General features: G+C 39.3%; 1 protein-coding gene across 1 annotated transcript; it reads left to right on the top strand.

Annotated features, from left to right (window-relative positions):
• Nucleotides 1–579: 579 nt before the first annotated feature.
• Nucleotides 580–27,595, top strand: LOC110789387 (protein FAR1-RELATED SEQUENCE 5-like). Its single transcript, XM_056829971.1, has 4 exons — nucleotides 580–1,764; nucleotides 2,056–3,177; nucleotides 3,272–3,376; nucleotides 27,545–27,595. The coding sequence occupies exons 1-4, from the start codon at nucleotides 580–582 to the stop codon at nucleotides 27,593–27,595; spliced, it is 2,463 nt and encodes an 820-aa protein (XP_056685949.1).
• The last annotated feature ends 198 nt before the right edge of the window (nucleotides 27,596–27,793 follow it).

Below are 27,793 nucleotides of genomic sequence, written 5' to 3'. Positions count from 1 at the left end.
GGAAAACATTTTGTTAAAAGAGGAAAAGGTAATGGGTAACACGAACTGATTTTTAAACATTTTTAAGGTTTGGTATCGGAAGCCTGTACCATACTCCAAATTAAACACAATAAATTTCATTTTGTAGGTTCTTGAATTGGATGGGGAGGAAGAGTTGTTGGATGAAGAAGGGGAATATTGTAGTGATGATGGGTTTGACGAAGATGATGGGGTAGGTGATGCTCTAGAGTCCGAAGATGGGGATGTTGGGGACGTAGAAGTTGGTGAAGAAAGTTGGGAAGATCACGAGTATGATGTTGTGGATGATTATGATGAAGCATTAGATGCCGGAGATGAATTAGATGACGAATTGTGTATTGAAAATGATGATGACCTGAATGAGGTTAATTATGAAGATGACACGAATGAGGATAATTATGATGAATCCGGAGAAATCGGAGTAGCGCGAAACACTACTTGTATGGAGGATGAAGACATTGGCCCTGGTGATGGAGATGGTGTTCAACCAATAACTCAGATATGTATACAACTCCTACGAAGCGGACCAAAGGTCCCGTTGTACCGACCCCTGCTGTTGGAATGACATTTTCTAATTGGGAAGCATTGAATAACTATTATCGATCCTATGGGGAGCAACAAGGTTTTGGTGTAGTGTGTATGGGAGGGAATAAGAGCGGGGGGAAAGACAGTGAAACGGGGAAATCGAATTCCCTGAGGACCTATGTTTGGAGGTGTGAGTGTCATGGAAGGCCTAAATACCGGCGGATGGTGAATGGAAGGGTAGTTACCTGTGTAGAGGAACCAATTCTTAAGAGGAAGACGAAGAAGTGTAGTTGCCCTGTTATGCTATATGGTGCTCGGACCAAAGAGAACTTATGGGTTGTGAAGAGTGTTGTTACTGAACATTTGAACCACATTCCCACTCCTACCAAGTCTAACCATATATCCATGTTCTGGGTCAGGAAAATTACTCAGACAATCCTGAAACAGATTGAAAATGATCACGATTCAGGGGCACCTGTGGCACTGATTTTCAATCACTTAGCGGGAAGAAGGAATGGTGTAGTGAATATTGGTTTTACGAAGAAAGACATGCATAATATTTTGAATAGGAGGATGCGATTGAGGCTACGAGATGGGGATGCTGTTGCAATGATAAATTATTTAGATAAAATGACAAAGGATAATAAAAAAAATTTCCATCTCCACCGGCTTGATAAAACAGGGAAGTTGCAGGATGTAATGTGGGTTGATGCTCGTAGCAGAGCTGCGTATGAGTATTTTGGGGATGTCGTTTGTTTTGACTCCACGTACTTGACAAACAAGTATGAGTTGCAATTTTCGAACTTTGTTGGGGTGAATCACCATGGGCAAACTATTTTGCTTGGATGTGCATTAGTGTCCCATGAAACCGCAAAAACGTTCGTTTGGCTCTTTAGGGCATGGTTGTCTTGTATGGGGGGTAAAGCTCCCGCTGCAATGATGACCGACCAGGATGCGGCTATGAGGAAGGCAATAAGAATAGCAATGCCAATGCCTAAAACCAGACATCGTTGGTGTATGTGGCATATTATGCAGAAGTTCAGCCGAAGATTGGGTTCGATGACTGATTTTCCCCAAATAAAAGTAGCCCTACAGAATGTCATATACAACAGTTTGACCCCTGTTGAATTCGAAGAAGGTTGGGCTGAAGTGGTGGAAACTTTCAAGCTGAAGGAGGCTAAGCAAAGCTACAAGTGGCTAGAAGGTATTGATCATAGTTTGGTACTACTTTTTATTATAATCGTGATATGGTATAGTATACATTGTACCAAACTGCGATTAGATTTTTGATTGGTACACGTTTAAAATTAATTTTGTACCAAACTGCAATTAATATTTTATTTACATGTGCAATGCGGTAGGTATTTCATATATGGCATTGTCTTTGGTGAAAATATTTTCCATGTTCAATTCCTTTGTTGTTAAGTTACCTAATGACCTTTTTTAAATGTATAAGGGTTGTATAAACAGCGAGAAATGTGGATACCTGCGTATGTGAAGCATATTTTTTAGGCGGGGATGCAGACGACTCAGAGGGTTGAGAGTATAAACAGTTTCTTCGACGGCTACTTGAAGAAGAATACGAGATTATATCAGTTTGCTCCTAGGTACTGCAAGGCCATGGAAAGTAGGGCCAATGATGAAAAAGCTGCTGATGTGAACTGTTGTCGTTTTACTCGGTCTTTGGTTGGAGAGTTTGTTGTGGAGAGGAAGTTCCAGAAACTTTATACGGATGCAAAGTTCGTTGAAGTCCAGACCCAATGTATGCGGGTATGTTACGTAACACCTATTACTTCGAAAGTAGTTTCTGATGTGGAGGTTGAGCATACGGTGTCTGACAAAGTATGGGTATGGTCCAAGTTCCTGAAAAAGGAAATATCTTTGGCAGGCCGGAAGCGTATATACGTCGTGATGTTCAACAAGGAGACCTCATTTGCAAAGTGTGACTGCAAACATTTTGAGTGCCACGGCATTATGTGTAGGCACATCATTAAGGTGTTGGACGTGGAGGATGTGGAAAATGTGCCTGCTGGATATATAGTTGACCGATGGAGGAAAGATATACAACGCAAGCACACTCTTGTGAAGGTTGCTTATCATGATCCCGAGAAAACAGAAGAAGTTAAGCACTATGACCGAATTATGAATGCGGTGGAACTTGCTGCCCTCCGTGGATCACTGTCCGAGCAGAAGTTGGATTTGGTCATAGAAGGTATTATGAATATTGTGTTACGTCTTGATGAGAGTGATGCTCTTTCAGCAGTTGGTGATAACGAAGCTGGTGCACCGACTTCCGGGGGGAACAGGATGACGATTGTTGCACCTACAACACCAGGCTCCGTTAACAAACCTCCAAACAGCGTTGGGGATGATACTACCACACTTACTCCCCCTGTAATGGTTAAAGATCCTGTTTTGCGCGGCGGTTTAAAGGCTCACAGGACTCGTGAAAAAAGATTTTTACAACCAGGTGAGAATAAAAACCTGGCAAGGAAGCAAGTCAGGAAAAACAAGAATGTTGTACCACAGGAGTTTCCAGAACCCAGCAATTGTCAGAACACTTGCCTTCCTCAACACAACTATGTGCAGCCGCCAAACACCTTCCATCCTGGTTGGGGATCCCACGATCAATATGTGAGTCACACAATGTATTGCATTCCTTAGCTGAATCACATACGCTTGAAATTCTACTTAAACGAATATTGATCCGAGTTTGGGATTTTTCCAGGGGTATAGTGCTGATCACTCGCCTCAAATGGCTGGGCAAGTAAGGGGGACTATGGTATACCCTCAACAGAACTACAACAACGGGGTACCTGTTCAACACTATCAGGTGATTTATTTCGTGTCATTTTTGTTAGGTTATGATACATATGACAATTCATAAATCATGCGGAAAAAACCATAAAGTCAGGAAAGCATATTATTTACACATAATCATTTAGCATAGTTTAGATGCATACTCTTTGTTGCGTGCCTTCCCTAGCTGCGCCCGAACCGAACAAGAACAAGTCTTTAGGACTCCAAGTGTCGTCCCTCCGTAGATAGTCCACAGCACATCCGGATCCGCCTTAAGCTTGACCAACTAGGATCGCCCTTAAGGTACTTAGAATTTTCGGCACTTATAGGCAATTGTGTGACTGAATTTTTGCCCTCAAAAATCACTTTGAATACTTGAATACTCGATGTCAATTGTGAGCATTGATCACCTATTTATAGGGCATGGGTATCGGATATTAGAATCCTACTAGGAAACGATTTAGTGAATCTGAATTAATCTAAAATTCAATCACTTAATTTATCTAGTAGACTTAGGAATCAATTTTATACGAATCCTAACCGATCAAGGTTTCCTACGCAAGCACAAACACACACGCAGGCGCAGCAGCCCACGAGGGGTGCCTTGCGTGCGCGCGCGCTGAGCCCAGGCCCAGCAAGTGCTCGCAGCCCACGAGGGGCGCGCGCTTGCTGGCCTTGCTCTCGCGTTTGGGCTTCGCTTGCTTTGGTCGCGCGCGGGCTTTGCTAGGCGTTGGGCCTAGCTTCGTGCTAGGCCTTGCGTCTAGCAAGCTCGTCCGATGTTTATTCGTACGATACGCTTCCGATTAAATTCCCGGTTCCGGAATTCATTTCCGATACGAACAATATTTAATATTTCCGATTCCGGAATCAATTTCCGTTTCGAACAAATATTTAATATTTCCGTTTCCGGAATTATTTTCCGATTCCGATAATATTTCCGACTCTGACAATATTTCCGTTTCCGGCAATATTTCCGATTCCGGCAATATTTCCATTTCCGATAATATTTTCCGATACGTACCATGTTTCCGTTTCCGGCAACATCTACGACTTGGATAATATTTATATTTCCGATACGATCCATATTTCCGATTCCGGCAATATCATCGTTTCCGGAGTATTCATTTCTTGCCTGTGACGATCTCAGCTCCCACTGAAACCAAGATCCGTCGATTCCGAATATCCATAGATGGAGTATTTAATGCCATTAAATACTTGATCCGTTTATGTACTATTTGTGTGACCCTACGGGTTCAGTCAAGAGTAAGCTGTGGATTAATATAATTAATTCCACTTGAACTGAAGCGGCCTCTAGTCAGGCATTCAGCTCACTTGATCTCACTGAATTATTAACTTGTTAATTAATACTGAACCGCACTTATTAGACTTAACATTGAATGCACACTTGGACCAAGGGCATTATTTCCTTCAGTCTCCCACTTGTCCTTAGGGACAAGTGTGCATTTCCTAATTCCTTTGTCGCTCGATGCTTGCTCTTGAACATAAGGTAAGAGTTGTCATCCTTATTATGTCCAGAGGTGTTCCTCGATTTCAGAGTTCAACTGATCAAATAAACAGATAATCATAGCCTATGATTCATCCGAGCACGGCCATGCATTTCACAGTTTCTAGCTCTCCGAGTGGCCTTGTGAAGGAAATAATGCCCTTGGTCCAAGTATGCATTCTATGTTAAGTCTAATAAATGCGGTTCAGTATTAATTAACAAGTTAATAATTCAGTGAGATCAAGTGAGCTGAATGCCTAGCTAGAGGCCGCTTCAGTTCAAGTGGAATTAATGATATTAATCCACAGCTTACTCTTGACTGAACCCGTAGGGTCACACAAATAGTACGTAAACGGATCAAGTATTTAATGGCATTAAATACTCCATCTATGAATATTCGGAACCGACGGATCTTGGTTTCAGTGGGAGCTAAGATCGTCACAGGCAAGAAATGAATACTCCGGAAACGATGATATTGCCGGAAACGGAAATATGGATCGTATCGGAAATATAAATATTATCCAAGTCGTAGATGTTGCCGGAAACGGAAACATGGTACGTATCGGAAAATATTATCGGAAATGGAAATATTGCCAGAATCGGAAATATTGCCGGAAACGGAAATATTGTCAGAATCGGAAATATTACCGGAATCGGAAAATAATTCCGGAAACGGAAATATTAAATATTTGTTCGAAACGGAAATTAATTCCGGAATCGGAAATATTAAATATTGTTCGTATCGGAAATGAATTCCGGAATCGGAAAATTTAATCGGAAGCGCATCGTACGAATAAGCATCGGACGAGGCCTGCCGGACGAGGCCCAGCACGAAGCCAGGCCATCGCCCAGCAAGCCAAGCGCGCCGCACAAACAGCCACGCCAGGCCCAGCGCAAGGCCAGGCCCAGCAGGCTGCGCAGCGCGCACAGCGCGCACAGCACGCGCAGCGCGCGCGGGCGCTGCGTGGGCTGCTGCTCGCGCGCACGCATGGGGGCCCATCGTGGCTGCCGTTCGTGTGTGTGCAAGTGTTTGTGTTCGTGCACGTTTCCTAAAACATGCAGAGTTCGGTTAATGATTAAATTCCTAATTCTATTTGATAAATTAATTAAATTAGAGTTCTTGTAGGATTCTAGGTTTAATTAATTTGTATCTGAATAGGATTTCGATTCCCTTTCCATACCCCTATAAATATGAGGCTAGGGCTCACAATTTATAACGAGTTTTAAAAGTATTCAAAGTGAGTTTTTGAGAGAAAAATTCAGCCACACATCTTGCTCAAAAGTGCCGAAAATTCTAGTACCTTAAGGGCGATTCTAGTTGGTCAATCTTAAGGCGGATCCGGACGTGCTGTGGACTATCTACGGAGGGACGACACTTGGAGTCCTAAAGACTTGTTCTTGTTCGGTTCGGGCGCAGCTAGGGAGGGCACGCAACAAAGAGTATGCATCTAAATTATGCTATATGATTATGTGTAAATAATATGTATTCCTGGGTTAATGGTTGTTTCCGCATGATTTATGTAATATCATATGTATCATAACCTAACAGTGGTATCACGAGCCCCTTATTATTTTCATAATCTAAATTGCATGAACATGGTTAAATATTACAAATTTGCAAGAATTAAAAGGGGTGATTAATTTTCGTAATTGTTAATTAATTGCAAATTGCGTTTATTTAATTATACGTACGCAGTTTTTCGGCAGTTTCTTCGTTACTCATCCGAATTGAGTGATTTTTGTGTCAATTCCGCATGTAAAAGGCATTCTAAAATTTTGACAAAAATAGTATTTTTCTGTCGAACCCAGAATTCTCAAATTCGAAGCCTAACTATGACTTTTCGAAGGTTTTAGTTTTTCGATTGCAAAATTTCGTAAATTTAAGATGTTAAATTAAATATTTGCGATTCTTGTTGATAAATCTTGAATTTTTTTTGACCTACTGCATATGTTTAACAAGTTTGAATGCCTAGTCTTGTTAATTATGCAATCTAATTTGTAATTATGATTAATTTGTTGAAAATTAGAATAATTTAGAATTAATTTGATTTTCATAATTAATTGTAATTTAATTAGAAACCTATGATTAAAAACCACCATAAAAATTGTAAATTTATGATAAATTTTAAATTTTTATGACCTAGACTTGAATCCATAACAATCGAAAATCAATTGGATAATAAATTTTCGATTTTTTCGCCCTAAAATTATGAAATTAATATTATTTATTAATTTGTCATTAATTTTAAATATAAATTTTAAATTTTTTATGCGATTCGTTCATAAAACTTGCACGCACGAAGCAATGGACGCTTCGTGTTACCCTTAAGGGGTGTTGTATAATGCGGGCATGCGACGACGAGCAAGGGAGCTCGTCGCCCGTGCGGCACGAATGCAATGAGCAAGGGCGTAGTGCACGAGCACAAGGCAGCAACCCTGCCTTGTGTCGTGTGCCACGAGCAATGAACGAATGGGCATGGTCGAAGAGCGAGCCAAGGCAGTCGCGTGTGGGCAGCAAGCGAGCTGCGCCACAACGCGCGCTGCCTCGCACAAGAGCGCGCAGCCTCGCGCGCAGCGAGCGCAAGCTCGCGTGCCACGAGCGCTGCGCCCAGCGTTGCTCGCGCGCACAGCGAGCGATGTCGCGCGCCCAGCGAGCGATGGCTCGCGCGCACAGCGAGCGATGTCGCGCGCCCAGCGAGCGATGTCGCGCGCACAACGAGCGATGTCGCGCGCCCAGCGAGCGATGGCTCGCGCGCACTGCGAGCGATGGCTCGCGTGCGACGAGCGCTGGCGCGCGCGCAGCAAGCATCACAGCGTGCGATGGCTTGCGATGGAGATGCAGCAGCTATGCGACGAGCGCATGGGCTGCGCGCACATGGCCAGCGATGGCTGTGTGCGTGCGGCCCATGGGCGTGCAATGCGTAGGGTGTTTGCGTTACGATTAGATCGTTTTGAATGTTTAATTTGAAAATTTCAGTTCACGTAATTTTAATTAATTTTAAAATTAATAATTTAAATTATTTTCTTGGATTTTAATTTTGAATATTGTAATTATAATAAATGTTATTTATTCTAATTATTTTACTAAAATTAAAATCATGAATTAATTTAAATACGACTGAAATTAAATTAAACTTTTTGGATTCAATTATAAATTTATATGAGCTTTAAATTTTAATTAAATTTGTATGTTTCCGGTTAGACTAGAAATACATTTTTATGTTTAAAATTAGTAAAGCATATGAATTTATTGGTTTAAGTGGGAGCGCTTTTTAGTCATAAACTCTTGATTAGGTCTACAAATCCTTAAGGTTAAAACAACTTGATTAGAATTAATAAGGACTGAATAATTGGTAGATTATTGGTGCCCTTGATTAATTGCTGCAAATATTTACGTGATGCATAATGTGTTTTACTAACCAGCTAAGTGGGCCATTCATGACAATGAATGGGTGAATGGTATATATTGTATATGTACTGTTTTGCAGGTTATGAAGTGACTAGTATGGCCCAAATAGGATAGAAAATATGGTCTGCGTACCATTAATTTGAATGTAATTGGTCTAAAGTACCAAAGTTATTTTTCAATTCAAATATGGTCTGCGTACCATCAAATAGTTGTAATTAGTTATAGCTTATCCTATTTGAAGAAAATGGTGCCTCCCACGGAGATTTTCAAGACGGACTTTGAAGTTAAAGCTTCAAGATGAAGTCGGGCCATACTAGATCACAAATATCTTATGCATGTTTTAAGTTATTTATTGCTTTTAAATATGTCTTAAAATGCATGAGATCAAAAGCTTGATTATGTTGCATGATTAAGGATTTTAGTTCACTTAAAATCTAACCAACATAGTAAGAGCCTTAAGTTCCAAACTTAAAAATTGAGTTAAAAGGTGCCATGCCAAAATATACACTTGCTTGGATATCCTTTACATCAATCTAGTAATAGTTTTCGCTCAGCGAGGTGTTACTTATTGGTCCTAAAGGGGCAAGGTACACAAATAATTGTGAGTACATGTTAGTTTTGGTGAAACTCAACGATATAAGTAAGGAGTCCTTTTATGTCGTGGCAAAATCGATAGGTTTACCTAACAAGTTCTTAGACGTACCTATCAACCAAGAGTAGTTTCTAGACTATTAGCAAAAGGCTTTTGCTTACCTAAGATGTTTTAGGATTAAGTCGACAAACTGTGCTTAGTTCTTCAATGATTTTAGGGTCTTGGAATCATTTTATTCACACCTGCCGGAACAATAAAATCGAATAAAATGCTAATAACTTGTTTGAATTGCATGGTTGCTTTAATTTCAAGTTATTATTCATGATAAATGTTTAGACTTTGCATGCTTCAATGTATGTTTTAATTATTGTTTATAATTAAATATCTTGCACTGCAATAAATCCTTTTAGAAAGGTAACAGTAAATTTCCTCGATTGGTAGTGAATCCAAGAACGATTCACGGAAATGAGAGAAAATGAGCAATTTAAAATGTACGTTTCTTATATCGACTTTTATGGTTGTTTTCGAGAATCAAAATCGAATGGCAAACCGATTGGTGATTGTGAATTCAAAATGCAATGTAGTTTTGAGATCATAAAGCATTGAGTTTAATACGCTCAGCTTTACCAATGGTTAACAACCTAATATCTTTGTCCATTTAATTCTCGAATGAGTCTAGTCCCTAGACATTCGAATAGATCGATGCTTAGAGAACTTTAGAAGCTTCTGGTAAGATCATCTAGTTGAAACAAAATATTCAACATAAATTAAAATGGTAAAGAACCTTGTTGGTGACATTGGACATGTCTAACAAAGTATAAAAGTCAACACTAAAGAATTCAATTCTTAAGACTATAAGAAAGGGTACAAGAAATAGGAAAACAAAGGAACACATGAAAGGAATTTACGATTCCGTTTCTACCTATAAGTTTATGTTTAAAGAGAAGTAACCTAGCAATCAAACTTCCTTGGTATCATATACCGCTTGAGGTTCTTACTTCGATAATAACTCAAACAATGGAAGCTAGGATACACTAATGACCTACAAGTGGGAAATGAAGCATGGCAATGCTACATTAGTTGTAGGGTCATCTAGTTTGTTTTAAGTCCTTTCAAAGGCTGGAACTTAATGGCTATTTTGTTCCATAATCAGCATACCTAAATTTCTGCTTCAAACACAGAAAGACTCACATTCAGAAGAACAAAAACAATGCTTGATTGTTTGTTCATTTGAATGAAATGGTCATTTACAGAATGAGTCAATATGCTTGATTAAAACAAACAACTCTTTAAAGAACTTTACTAGGTTCAAATCAACCCCTTGATTTGAGTTCCACTAATCTTTGGCATTGTTGCTTAGACCATATCAACAAGTTAACATTCAAAAGCTCTATTTTAACGGACTTTTGAAAGTTGGTTGATTTCTAGATCAACTTAAGACAAGCAAGTCTTACTTGTTGAAAGTAACAAAAGATATGAACTATTGTTAGAACGCCTAGACGATAGAGTTCAAAGCTAAAGAAAGATTTTATGACTTTATTATTTCACATGGATTTGAGTGAATATAGGTTTATTTACTCAAATGTGATATAAGTTGAATCTGTTTGGCTAGTTCAAAGATTCAGAAGTATAAAATCCACTTGGCAAGAAATCATAAAGATCTAGGTTAGATCATGTTGATGATTACTTGAGACCAAATATGATCATCAATGATTGTGTGTTGTAATTTCACAATCTAGCTCCATAAGATATGGCATATCTAAGTTGGAATGATCGAAGTCGATTAGTACTTGATTCAATCAATGATGGATCATAAAGACTTTTCCTATAATTTCTAAAACAAAATGCTCAACTACCACCAAACTAAACCAAATTCGTCAAAGCTATTGAAAAGTAATTTCAGAATATCTTTTCATAATATATCTAAAGAGTTCTTAAACTCAGTGGGAGCTTAGTGTTTGTTATTCAACAAACTAAGGTCCAAGTATAGATATATGTTTCATTGTGATTTATTCAAATGAGACACAAGGGTATTGTTTCTACCACGAATTTTTGAGAACATAATGTTTGTTTGCTCGAAATAATGTCCTTTTGGAGATTCGTTTCCAAAATGACAAGTGGGAGAAAATAGACCTCGAAAGTTTTCGAGGCGAACAACAAACATAAACGGACATTCCGGAGGCTTTTCGAAGTGCTTCAGAAAATCCGAACTTATTCTTTAAGGACTTTAGAAGTGGCTTTAAAGAATAGATATCTCTTAGAAGACTTTACAAGTGCTTCAAGGAGAACAGAATATTCAAAGGACTTTCAAGTGGCTATTGATATTCTATTGTTTGATGTTCTATACCCAAGTAGGCATAGAATTCAAGTCACTGAAACTATGAGATTCTTCTATTAGATAGTGAAGAAACATAGAGATCAGGTCAATGAAACTATGAGATTCTTCTATTAAATAGTGAAGAAACCTACAACTTGCAGTCAAACTATTATCATGTAGATTAATGAGTTTGTGACTTGTAAGAAAGCTATGACGAAACCCAGATTCCCTAAAATGGTTAGAGGCCATATATAGACTCAAATGTTTTAAATGGTTAGAGGCCATATAACATACTCAATGTTTTGATGACAAAATTGAAATTTTGTTGATTTGCAAGAATAGTTTCACACCTATTGGTTGCAAGTTTGTTTTAAGGATAAAAACCATCAAACATGGAATTGTGTTCACACACAAAGCTAGATTAGTTGCTAAAGGTTACAAGCAAATTCATGGCATGGATTGTGTTGAAACCTCATGCAAAATCGTAATGCTTAAGTCTATAATTCAAGCAATGATTGCATATTGGTACATATGGCAATTGGATGACAAAACGTATTCCTCAATCAAATGATGGAATACAATATGTACATGGTATGTCATAGAGTTTGTGGATCCAAATAAATGCTTGAAAAGGAAAGCTAGCTTATAAAATCTAAGTACAGATTTAAGCAAGCAATTGGGAATTGAAACTGTATTTTAGTGAAACTAATAAGTATTTTAGTTTCATAAAATATACATGATTCTTATAGATATATAAGAAGTTTAGTGGGAGTACTTAAAACTTAATTGGTCCTATGTGTATCACACACATATCTCTCTATTGTGAAATAACATTCAAATGCTAATGACTTAGATTTGAAATTATTCATCAATAATGGACCATGGCGAAACTTAGTACATACTGGGTATTAAGATCTATTTACAAAGATCTTATGATATTATTTTGGATTAAGTAATGGCATTTACTAAATCAAACACGAAAGTCTCCATTGGAGATATTCGACCCATGTGAATAAATCTAAGTAAAGGATGTTTGAACTATGTATAAGCATTTACTAAGTTAACATCAAAGAATCTAATGAGATTCTTCACCTATATTATATGTCAAAGAATTTAGCTGGATTCAGTATCTACTGAAATTGAATGAGCTAAAGTTACATGAATAGAATTCAATTGGGAATTATTCTACAAAAGAATTTATCATGTATGATATAATATGAGGATCGCCAAAAACGTATCGTATGACTTTAGGCATGACGAACATATACCAATCTCTATTGATCTAAGTGAAGACCAATTAGATTGAGATCAAGAAAAACTTATGGTACCTGAAAAGGTACATAGGATTACTTCTTGATTCAAGGAAATAAAGATATGCTAAATATTGATGCTACACGCATAAACACTGGCAAAGGATCAAGCAAGACCCTTTGGAGTTAACCATTGACAAGGACGAGCTAAAGAGCATCGTGTTTTGAAATGGCAACATGGATTGAAGACCATGAGTTGTTGCGTGGGAAATTAAATATGTTCTAAGATATAGCTGGAAAGTCTTCCACATATCTGTGAACTGCTTGGATAAGCAAATCCAAACAAAGCATCACTAGCAACCTAAACAGTTGAAGTAAAAGTACTTATTGCCTAAGAAGCAATAAAACAGAGTTGTTTATATTAATGAGTTCTTCATTGAACTTGGGTGGATCACATGTCTGCTAACTTGATGTTTCTTCATTGCAAAATGCGTAGAACCACTATCGAAGTAAGAAAGACTAGATCACATAATAAACAAACTCAAAAGATCTTATCATCATATCTCGAAGAACATTCGATGAAAAGGATATTAAGATTGGCAAAGCATGATAACTAAACCTATGCAACAAGTGAGAAGCAACACTCACGTTGTAGCACTGGAAATCAAACATAGCTTTGAATTCCATGAAATGTTTTTAAAGATGGGTTAGAGGCCCATGGTTGTAAAACATTGGGGTTGAACATTTATCATATATGAAATGTGTTTTCATATTCCATTTAATCTTGGTTTAGTATTAAATGATGAGTCCCTTCAATTTGACAATATATTCAAGATAGACTGTCAGGACCAGTCCTGTGACTAAGAAATGTCTATCAAGTGAACTTGAATGTCAAAAGTTGAAAATGGTCCCTAGTCGGAGTTTTCTATAAAATTGGACGCATAGAAAACGTTAGACGACTAGAATGCAAGATGACTAGTAGTTCTGTTTCTTGAACTATGTGGACATGGCAATGTCATAATCATTTGCATAGATACTTACTTTGGGAAGACTAGTATCGGACAAGACCTATGAAACTTTACTGTAAGAGATGAAAATCTGTCATGAGTAAATTTCATTAACTATTAGACACTAAATCCTCAATACCTGAGTGATTTGAGATTACTTGTTTGAGAACTGGTTGCTTTGACGTTGACCAACCGTCGCACCGTAAAAGGAGGCTATAAAGGCAACGCTCAGGTAATCACCTATCAAACGAAGTCTAATCTCAAGATCGCAAGATTGGGATTGTCCTCCCATAAATCGGGATGAGATGCTTAAAAGTTGTACAAGGCCACTCGGAGAGCTAGAAACTGTGAAATGCATGGCCGTGCTCGGATGAATCATAGGCTATGATTATCTGTTTATTTGATCAGTTGAACTCTGAAACCGAGGAACACCTCTGGACATAATAAGGATGACAACTCTTACCTTATGTTCAAGAGCAAGCATCGAGCGACAAAGGAATTAGGAAATGCACACTTGTCCCTAAGGACAAGTGGGAGACTGAAGGAAATAATGCCCTTGGTCCAAGTATGCATTCTATGTTAAGTCTAATAAATGCGGTTCAGTATTAATTAACAAGTTAATAATTCAGTGAGATCAAGTGAGCTGAATGCCTAGCTAGAGGCCGCTTCAGTTCAAGTGGAATTAATGATATTAATCCACAGCTTACTCTTGACTGAACCCGTAGGGTCACACAAATAGTACGTAAACGGATCAAGTATTTAATGGCATTAAATACTCCATCTATGAATATTCGGAACCGACGGATCTTGGTTTCAGTGGGAGCTAAGATCGTCACAGGCAAGAAATGAATACTCCGGAAACGATGATATTGCCGGAAACGGAAATATGGATCGTATCGGAAATATAAATATTATCCAAGTCGTAGATGTTGCCGGAAACGGAAACATGGTACGTATCGGAAAATATTATCGGAAATGGAAATATTGCCAGAATCGGAAATATTGCCGGAAACGGAAATATTGTCAGAATCGGAAATATTACCGGAATCGGAAAATAATTCCGGAAACGGAAATATTAAATATTTGTTCGAAACGGAAATTAATTCCGGAATCGGAAATATTAAATATTGTTCGTATCGGAAATGAATTCCGGAATCGGAAAATTTAATCGGAAGCGCATCGTACGAATAAGCATCGGACGAGGCCTGCCGGACGAGGCCCAGCACGAAGCCAGGCCATCGCCCAGCAAGCCAAGCGCGCCGCACAAACAGCCACGTCAGGCCCAGCGCAAGGCCAGGCCCAGCAGGCTGCGCAGCGCGCACAGCGCGCACAGCACGCGCAGCGCGCGCGGGCGCTGCGTGGGCTGCTGCTCGCGCGCACGCATGGGGGCCCATCGTGGCTGCCGTGCGTGTGTGTGCAAGTGTTTGTGTTCGTGCACGTTTCCTAAAACATGCAGAGTTCGGTTAATGATTAAATTCCTAATTCTATTTGATAAATTAATTAAATTAGAGTTCTTGTAGGATTCTAGGTTTAATTAATTTGTATCTGAATAGGATTTCGATTCCCTTTCCATACCCCTATAAATATGAGGCTAGGGCTCACAATTTATAACGAGTTTTAAAAGTATTCAAAGTGAGTTTTTGAGAGAAAAATTCAGCCACACATCTTGCTCAAAAGTGCCGAAAATTCTAGTACCTTAAGGGCGATTCTAGTTGGTCAATCTTAAGGCGGATCCGGACGTGCTGTGGACTATCTACGGAGGGACGACACTTGGAGTCCTAAAGACTTGTTCTTGTTCGGTTCGGGCGCAGCTAGGGAGGGCACGCAACAAAGAGTATGCATCTAAATTATGCTATATGATTATGTGTAAATAATATGTATTCCTGGGTTAATGGTTGTTTCCGCATGATTTATGTAATATCATATGTATCATAACCTAACACCTTGTACAACTTTTAAGCATCTCATCCCGATTTATGGGAGGACAATCCCAATCTTGCGATCTTGAGATTAGACTTCGTTTGATAGGTGATTACCTGAGCGTTGCCTTTATAGCCTCCTTTTACGTTGCGACGGTTTGTCAACGTCAAAGCAACCAGTTCTCAAACAAGTAATCTCAAATCACTCAGGTATTGAGGATTTAGTGTCTAATAATTTTAATGAAATTTACTTATGACAGATTTTCATCTCTTACAGTAAAGTTTCATAGGTCTTGTCCGATACTAGTCTTCCCAAATAAGTATCTATGCAAATGATTATGACATTGCCATGTCCACATAGTTCAAGAAACAGAACTACTAGTCATCTTGCATTCTAATCGTCTAACGTTTTCTATGCGTCCAATTTTATAGAAAACTCCGACTAGGGACCATTTTCAACCTTTGACATTCAAGTTCACTTGATATACATTTCTTAGTCACAGGACTGGTCCTGACAGTCTATCTTGAATATATCGTCAAATTGAAGGGACTCATCATTTAATAAACCACAAATTAAATGGAAAAATGAATTCTCTTCATTTATTGTGAATGATTAACCAATAATGTTTTACAAAGATTTAAACTCTAAAACTTTAAAACATTAAACAGGGATATCAAAGCCATTCTCCAATATGCTTGATTCCCATAGCTGCAGTGTGCGAGTTGTGCTTCGCCTGCGGCAGAGGTTTAGTCAATGGATCTGATATGTTGTCATAAGTTCCAATCTTGTTTATCTCGACTTCTTTTCTTTCAACGAACTCTCGTAGAAGGTGAAATCTACGAAGTACATGCTTGACTCTCTGGTGGTGTCTAGGCTCCTTTGCCTGTGCAATAGCTCCGTTATTATCACAATACAGGGCTATTGGTCTTTTAATGGAGGGGACTACACCAAGTTCACCTATGAACTTCCTTAGCCATATAGCTTCCTTTGCTGCTTCATGTGCAGCAATGTACTCCGCTTCAGTTGTAGAATCCGCAATGGTGCTTTGCTTAGCACTTTTCCAGCTTACTGCACCCCCGTTGAGGCAGAAGACAAACCCAGACTGTGATCTGAAATCATCTTTGTCGGTTTGGAAACTTGCGTCCGTATAGCCTTTAACAATTAATTCATCATCTCCACCATAGACCAGGAAGTCATCTTTGTGCCTTTTCAGGTACTTCAGAATATTCTTGGCAGCAGTCCAATGCGCCTCTCCTGGGTCTGACTGGTATCTGCTCGTAGCACTGAGTGCATACGCAACATCCGGGCGTGTACATATCATAGCATACATTATTGAACCAATCAATGATGCATATGGAATCCCATTCATTCGTCTACGCTCATCAAGTGTTTTTGGGCACTGAGTCTTGCTTAGAGTTATTCCATGAGACATGGGTAGGTAGCCTCGCTTGGAGTCCGCCATCTTGAACCTATCAAGCACCTTATTGATATAAGTGCTTTGACTAAGTCCAATCATCCTTTTAGATCTATCTCTGTAAATCTTGATGCCCAATATGTACTGTGCTTCTCCTAGATCTTTCATCGAAAAACATTTCCCAAGCCAAATCTTGACAAAGTTCAACATAGGAATGTCATTTCCGATAAGTAATATGTCGTCGACATATAATACTAGGAAAGCAATTTTGCTCCCACTGACCTTCTTGTATACACAAGATTCGTCTGCGTTCTTGATGAAACCAAAGTCACTTACTGCTTCATCAAAACGTATATTCCAGCTCCTGGATGCCTGCTTCAATCCGTAGATTGACTTCTTTAGCTTGCATACCTTTTTAGCATTCTTTGGATCCTCAAAACCTTCAGGCTGTGTCATAAACATAGTTTCTGTTAAAACGCCGTTTAAGAAAGAAGTTTTGACATCCATCTGCCATATTTCGTGATCGTAATATGCAGCGATTGCTAACATTATCCGAATAGACTTTAGCAATGCAACTGGTGAAAAGGTTTCATCGTAATCCACACCGTGGACTTGCCTGTAACCTTTTGCAACCAATCTAGCTTTGAAAACTTCAAGTTTCCCATCCTTGTCTTTTTTCAGTTTGAAAACCCATTTGCTTCCAATGGCTTGGTAGCCATCTGGCAAATCGACCAAATCCCATACTTGGTTTTCAGACATGGAGTCTAATTCAGATTGCATGGCTTCTTGCCATTGCTTGGAGCTAGGGCTCGTCATAGCTTGTTTGTAAGTTGCAGGTTCATCACTTTCAAGTAATAGAACGTCATAGCTCTCGTTCGTCAAAATACCTAAGTACCTTTCCGGTTGAGATCTATATCTTTGCGATCTACGCGGGGTAACATTTCTAGATTGACCATGATTCTCACCAGATTCTTCTAAAGATCTCTGAGTTTCATCCTGAATGTCATCTTGAGCATTCTCTAGAGTTTGTTGTTCGACTCGAATTTCTTCGAGGTCTACTTTTCTACCACTTGTCATTTTGGAAATGTGATCTTTCTCCAAAAAGACACCATCTCGAGCAACAAACACCTTGTTCTCAGATGTATTGTAGAACTAATACCCCTTTGTTTCCTTTGGATAGCCCACAAGGATACATTTGTCAGATTTTGGATGAAGTTTATCTGAAATTAATCGTTTGACGTATACTTCACATCCCCAAATCTTAAGAAAAAGACACATTTGGAGGCTTTCCAAACCATAACTCATATGGAGTCTTTTCGACAGCTTTAGACGGAGCTCTATTTATAGTGAGTGCAGTTGTATTTAGTGCATGTCCCCAAAATTCTAATGGAAGTTTGGCTTGACCCATCATTGACCTGACCATGTCTAGCAAGGTTCTGTTCCTCCGTTCCGACACACCGTTCCATTGTGGTGTTCCAGGAGGAGTCAATTCTGATAGAATTCCACATTCTTTCAGATGGTCATCAAATTCATAGCTCAGATATTCACCGCCTCTGTCAGACCGCAGTGCCTTAATCTTCTTGCCTAATTGATTCTCTACTTCACTCTGAAATTCCTTGAATTTGTCAAAGGATTCAGACTTATGCTTCATTAGGTAGACATAACCATATCTACTGAAGTCATCAGTGAAAGTGATAAAGTAGCTGAAACCACCACTAGCATTTGTACTCATTGGTCCATATACATCTGTATGGATTAAACCCAATAGTTCATTTGCTCTTTCTCCAACTTTAGAGAAAGGTTGCTTTGTCATTTTGCCAAGTAAACATGATTCGCATTTACCATAATCCTCTAAGTCAAATGGTTCTAGAATTCCTTCCTTTTGAAGTCTTTCTAAGCGTTTCAAGTTTATATGGCCTAATCGACAATGCCACAGATAGGTGAGATCTGAATCATCCTTTTTGTCCTTTTTGGTATTTATGTTATATATACTTGTTTGTCGTGATCTAATAAATAAAGTCCATTGACTAATCTAGCAGATCCATAAAACATCTCTTTAAAATAAAACGAACAACTATTGTCTTTTATTAAAAAGGAAAATCCCTTAGCATCTAAGCAAGAAACTGAAATGATGTTTTTAGTAAGACTTGGAACATGGAAACATTCTTCTAGTTCCAAAACTAGCCCGGAGGGCAACGACAAATAATAAGTTCCTACAGCTAATGCAGCAATCCGTGCTCCATTTCCCACTCGTAGGTCGACTTCACCCTTGCTTAACTTTCTACTTCATCTTAGTCCCTGTGGATTGGAACATAAGTGTGAGCCACAACCTGTATCTAATACCCAAGAAGTTGAATTAGCAAGTATACATTCTATAACGAAAATACCTGAAGATGGAACGACTGTTCCGTTCTTCTGATCTTCCTTTAGCTTCAAGCAATCTCTCTTCCAATGCCCCTTCTTCTTGCAGTAGAAGCATTCGGATTCAGAAGTGGGTTGACTGACCTTCCTCTTTACAGATTTGGCGCCAGTTTGCTTAGTTGGGCTGGCCTTGTTGCCACCTTTCTTAGCATTCCTCTTCTTTCCAGATTTCTTGAACTTGCCCCCACGCACCATAAGCACATCCTGCTTATCACTTTTGAGCGTCTTTTCAGCGGTCTTCAGCATACCGTGAAGCTCAGTGAGCGTTTTGTCCAGACTATTCATACTGTAGTTCAGTTTGAACTGATCATACCCGCTATGAAGAGAATGGAGGATGGTGTCTATAGCCATTTCCTGAGAAAATTGCTGATCCAGCCGACTCATATTCTCAATGAGTCCAATCATTTTGAGAACATGTGGACTTACGGGCTCGCCTTTCTTAAGCTTGGTCTCAAGAATTTGCCTATGAGTCTCGAATCTTTCGACTCGAGCCAGATCTTGGAACATGTTCTTCAACTCACTGATGATTGTGAAAGCATCTGAGTTGATGAACGTTTTCTGCAGATCTGCACTCATGGTGGCGAGCATTAGACATTTCACATCCTTGTTGGCATCAATCCAACGATTGAGGGCTGCCTGAGTGACCCCGTCGCCTGCGGCTTCGGGCATCGCCTCTTCTAGGACATACTCCTTTTCTTCCTGCATAAGAACTATTTGCAAGTTCCTTTGCCAGTCAAGGAAGTTTTTCCCGTTCAACTTCTCCTTTTTGAGAATTGATCGAATGTTGAATGAATTGTTGTTTGCCATATTTAAAACTACAATTGAAAAGAATAAACAAATAAATAACCATTCACAGTTTCTCTTAATAAACTTAAATTCTAGCATACATGCATAATTCAATGTTCATTAAGCATTTTATTCAAGTTATGTGTTCCGGCAGGTGTGAATAAAATGATTCCAAGATCCTAAAATCATTGAAGAACTAAGCACAGTTTGTCGACTTAATCCTAAAACATCTTAGGTAAGCAAAAGCCTTTTGCTAATAGTCTAGAAACTATTCTTGGTTGATAGGTACGTCTAAGAACTTATTAGGTAAACCTATCGATTTTGCCACGACATAAAAGGACTCCTTACTTATATCGTTGAGTTTCACCAAAACTAACATGTACTCACAATTATTTGTGTACCTTGCCCCTTTAGGACCAATAAGTAACACCTCGCTGAGCGAAAACTATTACTAGATTGATGTAAAGGATATCCAAGCAAGTGTATATTTTGGCATGGCACCTTTTAACTCAATTTTTAAGTTTGGAACTTAAGGCTCTTACTATGTTGGTTAGATTTTAAGTGAACTAAAATCCTTAATCATGCAACATAATCAAGCTTTTGATCTCATGCATTTTAAGACATATTTAAAAGCAATAAATAACTTAAAACATGCATAAGATAAATGTGATCTAGTATGGCCCGACTTCATCTTGAAGCTTTAACTTCAAAGTCCGTCTTGAAAATCTCCGTCGGAGGCACCATTTTCTTCAAATAGAATAAGCTATAATTAAAACTAATTACAACTATTTGATGGTACGCAGACCATATTTGAATTGAAAAACAACTTTGGTACTTTAGACCAATTACATTCAAATTAATGGTACGCAGACCATATTTTCTATCCTATTTGGGCCATACTAGTCACTTCATAACCTGCAAAACAGTACATATACAATATATACCATTCACCCATTCATTATCATGAATGGCCCACATAGTTGGTTAGTAAAACACATTATGCATCACATAAACATTTGCAGCAATTAATCAAGGGCACCAATAATCTACAAATTATTCACTCCTTATTAATTCTAATCAAGTTGTTTTAACCTTAAGGATTTGTAGACCTAATCAAGAGTTTATGACTAAAAGGGGCTCCCACTTAAACATATAAATTCATATGCTTTACTAATTTTAAACATAAAAATGTATTTCTAGTCTAACCGGAAACATACAAATTTAATTAAAATTTAAAGCTCATATAAATTTATAATTGAATCCAAAAAGTTTAATTTAATTTCAGTCGTATTTAAATTAATTCATGATTTTAATTTTAGTAAAATAATTAGAATAAATAAAATTTATTATAATTACAATATTCAAAATTAAAATCCAAGAAAATAATTTAAATTATCAATTTTAAAATTAATTAAAATTACGTAAACTGAAAATTTCAAATTAAAAATTTCAAAACGATCTAATCGCAACGCAACAATCCCACACATCGCACGCCCATGGGCCACACGCACACAGCCATCGCTGGCCATGTTCGCGCAGCCCATGCGCTGCCTCGCATCGCTGCTGCTCACCATCGCAAGGCATCACGCGAGCTGGTGCTCGCTGCACGCGCCAGCGCTCGACGCACGAGCATGCTGCCGCAGCCCATCGCTGGGCGCAGCGCTCGTCGCACGTCGCAACACGCACCCGCACGCCATCGCTGGGCGCAGCGCTCGTCGCACGCACAACAAGCACTCGCACGCCATCGCTGGGCGCAGCGCTCGTCGCACGCACAACAAGCACTCGCTGCGCGCGAGCGATCGATGCTTGGCGCAGCACTCGTGGCACGCGAGCTTACGCTCGCTACGCGCGAGGCTCCGCACGCTTGCGCGAGGCAGTGCGCGCTGTGGCGCAGCTCGCTTGCTGCCCACACGCGACTGCTCGTGCCTTGCTTTCGCCCTCGCCCATTCGCCCATTGCACACAGCCCACGACATAAGGCAGGGCTCCTGCCTTGTGCTCGTGCACCATGGCCTTGCTCATTGCATTCGTACCGCATGGGCGACTAGCTCCCTTGCTCGTCGTCACATGCCCGCACTATACAACACCCCTTAAGGGTAACACGTAGCGTCCATTGCTTTGTGCGTGCAAGTTATATGAGCGAATCGCATAAAAATTTAAAATTTATATTCAAAATTAATGACAAATTAATAAATAATATTAATTTCATAATTTTAGGGCGAAAAATCGAAAATTTATTATTCAATTGATTTCCGATTAACATGGATTCAAGTCTAGGTCATAAAAATTTAAAATTTAACATAAATTTACAATTTTTATGGTGGTTTTTAATCATAGGTATCTAATTAAATTATAACTAATTATGAAAATCAAATTAATTCTAAATTATTCCAATTTTCAACAAATTAATCATAATTACAAATTAGATTGCATAATTAACAAGGCTAGGCATTCAAACTTGTTAAACATATACAGTAGGGCAATCAAAAATATAAGATTTATCAACAAGAGGCTCGTGATACCACTGTTAGGTTATGATACATATGACAATTCATAAATCATGCGGAAAAAACCATAAAGCCAGGAAAGCATATTATTTACACATAATCATTTAGCATAGTTTAGATGCATACTCTTTGTTGCGTGCCTTCCCTAGCTGCGCCCGAACCGAACAAGAACAAGTCTTTAGGACTCCAAGTGTCGTCCCTCCGTAGATAGTCCACAGCACGTCCGGATCCGCCTTAAGCTTGACCAACTAGGATCGCCCTTAAGGTACTTAGAATTTTCGGCACTTATAGGCAATTGTGTGACTGAATTTTTGCCCTCAAAAATCACTTTGAATACTTGAATACTCGATGTCAATTGTGAGCATTGATCACCTATTTATAGGGCATGGGTATCGGATATTAGAGTCCTACTAGGAAACGATTTAGTGAATCTGAATTAATCTAAAATTCAATCACTTAATTTATCTAGTAGACTTAGGAATCAATCTTATACGAATCCTAACCGATCAAGGTTTCGTACGCAAGCACAAACACACACGCAGGCGCAGCAGCCCACGAGGGGCGCCTTGCGTGCGCGCGCGCTGAGCCCAGGCCCAGCAAGTGCTCGCAGCCCACGAGGGGCGCGCGCCTGCTGGCCTTGCTCTCGCGTTTGGGCTTCGCTTGCTTTGGTCGCGCGCGGGCTTTGGTAGGCGTTGGGCCTAGCTTCGTGCTAGGCCTTGCGTCTAGCAAGCTCGTCCGATGTTTATTCGTACGATACGCTTCCGATTAAATTCCCGGTTCCGGAATTCATTTCCGATACGAACAATATTTAATATTTCCGATTCCGGAATCAATTTCCGTTTCGAACAAATATTTAATATTTCCGTTTCCGGAATTATTTTTCGATTCCGATAATATTTCCGACTCTGACAATATTTCCGTTTCCGGCAATATTTCCGATTCCGGCAATATTTCCATTTCCGATAATATTTTCCGATACGTACCATGTTTCCGTTTCCGGCAACATCTACGACTTGGATAATATTTATATTTCCGATACGATCCATATTTCCGTTTCCGGCAATATCATCGTTTCCGGAGTATTCATTTCTTGCCTGTGACGATCTCAGCTCCCACTGAAACCAAGATCCGTCGATTTCGAATATCCATAGATGGAGTATTTAATGCCATTAAATACTTGATCCGTTTACATACTATTTGTGTGACCCTACGGGTTCAGTCAAGAGTAAGCTGTGGATTAATATAATTAATTCCACTTGAACTGAAGCGGCCTCTAGTCAGGCATTTAGCTCACTTGATCTCACTGAATTATTAACTTGTTAATTAATACTGAACCGCACTTATTAGATTTAACATTGAATGCATACTTGGACCAAGGGCATTATTTCCTTCAATTTTGTACCACTCATGATAGTTAATGTTTATTAACCGTCAACAACATTTAGTTTGTATTTATTAGCGTTTGACATGTATACAGTCATCTTGAAGAGTAAGTGGAGTTGTTGCCACAAATTTGTTTCCATTAGGACAGACAGAAATTCGCATGTCTGTGGGTGGGATTCGTATGACCCCGGAGGGTGGTGACGTACTTTTGTCCCAAGACCGTTGTGGTATATATATCAATGTCACAAAACATATCTGGTGGTCCACTTGCCCAAAACCTATCAGGTTTACACATGTCCCAAAACATTAATGGTGTGCAAATGTCGCAAAACTTGAGTGGAGTGCAACTATCTCAGATGTCGCAAATGTCCCAGAATGCTACTTCCATTCGCTACTTCACCACCAATAGCAGCAGTAGAGGTGGAAATTATCAAGAGGCCGGGAGTCATTGTATGCTTGGAAATCAAAACCAGCACCGGCATAGTTTCCAGGTTATGAACGAAACCTCCCATGGGGATCACCGTAGTTATCAACCAATTAGTAAACACTTCTTGCAGTTCAATCTGGGGTTTTTAGTCAATCAGGTTATTCAGGGGTGTGGTACGCATTCTATACATGGCGCCAGTGGTAATCCAGTATTCACTCAAGACCTGCTCGGTTGTCATAACCTTACGAAGAATTAGAAATGATTTCCATGGTGAAATCCACCCAATAAATCTACCTTTGTGGTACGTTATTTGAAGTTCATTGACTTCCATCCAATAAGTCTGAATTATGGCGTGTTACCACATGTGCATTCCTCTATAACATATGATTCAATCTTTAACCCAATTTGGGGTTTACAGGATGTCGTAACTTAAATAAGGTTACTTTAGATACTTTAGATCAGTGTACTTAATAATATGTATTTTCGTTATTGACATAGAACTCTAAATTAGTACAGGCCAGATGTACTAAACCATGTGTAATTCGGTAATTCGGTACCCTTTGTCGTGTGTGTTAGTGTATTTGTCTTACCTGTTATTGAACGACAATTTGTTAAATTTATTGGTACTAAATCTTGTCGTAACACCAGTACATTCTTTTAAAATAAGACGAATATGTTTGAATAATAACACTAGTAATACGAAAGCATCGTCCGCAAAATATTACATTGAAGGCAGAGGGTAGCCAATGCCGCCTAGCTGGAAACTACAAAAAATACACCTATTACATATCCGACGAGCTAAAGTTAGGCAATGTCCGAACAACAACATATAACTTACCTGCTACTATTACGCCATAGTAGTAGGATAGAAAATCTACCCATACCTTATAACTAAATAAGTCATGCTGATGAATACTATGCAGATAAATACTACGCCGTAGTTAAGCTAGTAACTAGCTAAGTTCACTACAAGAATTTGTATCTTTAACGACAACCTAATTACGACGGGTCAAAAATTCCGTCGCAAAAGCCTTTTGCGACGGGGCTAACAACCAAACAATGACGGGAATAACCGTCGCAAATGTCTTTTACGACGGGTTTACAACGGATTTACGACGGGATTTCTATTAACGACGGCCCCCTTTTATGACGGGTTCGCGACAGGAAATCCCGTCGTTAATCAACGATTATTGGCCTTTCGCGACGGGATTTCCCGTCGTTAATAGTACAATTTCTTGTAGTGGTTCTTACAGTACAGTTAAAAACCATCCTACATAATAAGTATTATACACTGATGAGGAAATTTGTGTATAATAGCTCCAGGCTCTGGCGCTTAGAGTTCCAGTTTACGCGCAAGTGGTTGCTTCCGGGGCTTCACCGACTGCATAAATCAAATAAACGATTAGAATCAAGTTATATGGATTCAAAATGTATAAATTTTATAGTTCTGTAGTGTATATGGTACAACCACAGCTGTATGGGACATAATAAGAGCGGTACCATACTCACCCATATCGGTACCATACTCACCCATATTGTACCGGTATGCAATGTGTAGACACCTACTTTTGTCCCCGTTCCCGCAAGGGAAAGGTTCGATGATGAAAGCATAAAAACTCCACTTGACAACGCATCTCCTATAAAATAAACGAATCTCGATTCCCCATTTCATTTCACCCGAAACCAGCTATTTATGGAAACCTGCTAAAAATATTAGCTGCCGTAAAAGGTAGCTTCTAAAAGTGGCAAATCATAAAAGATAGAAACCTGTCAGAATTAGGTGTTGCATTCCAACATAAATCCTATATGAGATAGAAAACTGCGAGAATCCTATTCCTAATAGGATTCGGAAATAAGATTTACGTATTAATTAAAATCCTAACGAGCCTAGAGTTCGTAACGGGCCCAGACGCATTCCGTCACAAAATTGATACGCGCTAAAAGACTCGAATTAATCTCAAACTCTACGGATTTTAGGAATCCGAATCTGACTAAACAAAACTGCCCAGACCCTATTTTCAACGCCTGGCTCTGGGCGCCGAAATATTCGGCGCCCAGGCCTGGGCGCTGAAAATACCTGGGTACGTCTCTTTTCCTAATTCTTTGTGGATTAGAACTCTGCAATTCTATCTTTCCACGAACTCTTCCCTATAAATAGACCCCTAGTTTCGACGTGAAATAACACACAACAACACATAATATATTCTGAGTATTGACTCTAAACCCCTTAGCCTAAGCCTCTCGCTGCAAAACTGTTCACGCGTTCTGTCGCAATCGATCCATAAATCGAACAGAACGTATCCCGTCCCATAATCGAGATTCGTTAAATAAAAAGGAGAAATAGCAAAGTCAAAGTGGTTAGTTTTCTGAGAACCGTGACGCACCTCTCAAGGGTGCGTCGTAATGTGTCCCTTTTCGATGATTTAACCGCTTTCCTCGCCCTTTTTATGAACTGTTAAACTAACCTAATTTGAATGTTCTATCACGCCTAACAAATATAATATTCTTGGGAAATCGGATTATCATGCTAGGTCCCTTAATGTTATTTAAATCAGATAATCACGATCGAATTAGTATTATATGTTGCATATTGCTAAAATCAATTCAGATTAGTTTAATAGTTAACGCATGTCCCTTCAATTATTTATGCTGAGCTAGTAAGGATATCCTGCCTCTGGAGTTATCGACGAGCGAATTACTCCTCTCGGTAGTTACAGTCCCCCGAACCCTCAATCTCTACCTTGCGGGTGTATATTGAGAGATCCCCACACCAGGGATCACAAGGGAACCTACGGCCGTCGTGGTCAAACATAATTGCACTCCCTTTATGTCACGATAACCGGGTTTTGTCAGTTTTTCTCATTGTCGTTAAAAACTGAATGGCGACTCCTATATTACTAGTCAATTGGGTGTATACTCACAGGAAATCCAATTACACTTGATTGAATAAAAATAATCGTCACACCCACGAGGGACAAGGTCACGCATTAGCCTCGCGCTTTTTCGACCCCCTCACACAATGTAATGCAGTAAAATGTACACCTGTTTGGTACCATGGCATAAGACGGTGTAAACATAGCGTTGGGGCCAACCAAAATAAGATATTAAATGAAGTACCTCAAATAAGACAGTAAACAGAACGTTGGCCGAACCGAAATCTGATTTGTAGTTTGGTAACAAGTCGTTTCCTCGCCACATAAGGACTACCCCTCCGCATTGATTCTCAAACCATTTTGACTGATATTCTCCTGGTAAGTTTCTAATTAGCTCCCTGCAGTCGTTGTTACTTATTCGAGCTTCAGTAATGACCATGAGTGATGGATGGTGCCTTGCAAACATCTCAAAGAAGGTGGCTTTGAATGAGGGTCTGGTCATGGATCGGGCGTTCCATGCAACGACCATCGTACCTCGTGGTATCATGGCTGGTACCTCCGTCCCCACCATAGTCTTTCCCTCTAATCACACCTCAGTGTAAGCCCGTGGTTTGGTCTCAAAATACCTTGGAACAACAGTAAC

Source organism: Spinacia oleracea, chromosome 5 (assembly GCF_020520425.1).
Source record: "Spinacia oleracea cultivar Varoflay chromosome 5, BTI_SOV_V1, whole genome shotgun sequence".
In the NCBI taxonomy this organism is placed as follows: domain Eukaryota; kingdom Viridiplantae; phylum Streptophyta; class Magnoliopsida; order Caryophyllales; family Amaranthaceae; genus Spinacia; species Spinacia oleracea.
The sequence above is the reverse complement of the archived record's forward strand: the minus strand, read 5'-3'. Positions and strand labels throughout refer to the sequence as shown.

Coding starts and splice junctions, on each gene's coding strand:
- LOC110789387 (XM_056829971.1), top strand. CDS start 580: ATGACATTTTCTAATTGGGAAGCATTGAATAACTATTATCGATCCTAT. Junction 3,178..3,271: donor GGGGATCCCACGATCAATAT/GTGAGTCACACA, acceptor GGATTTTTCCAG/GGGTATAGTGCTGATCACTC. Junction 3,377..27,544: donor TACCTGTTCAACACTATCAG/GTGATTTATTTC, acceptor GTTTCTAATTAG/CTCCCTGCAGTCGTTGTTAC.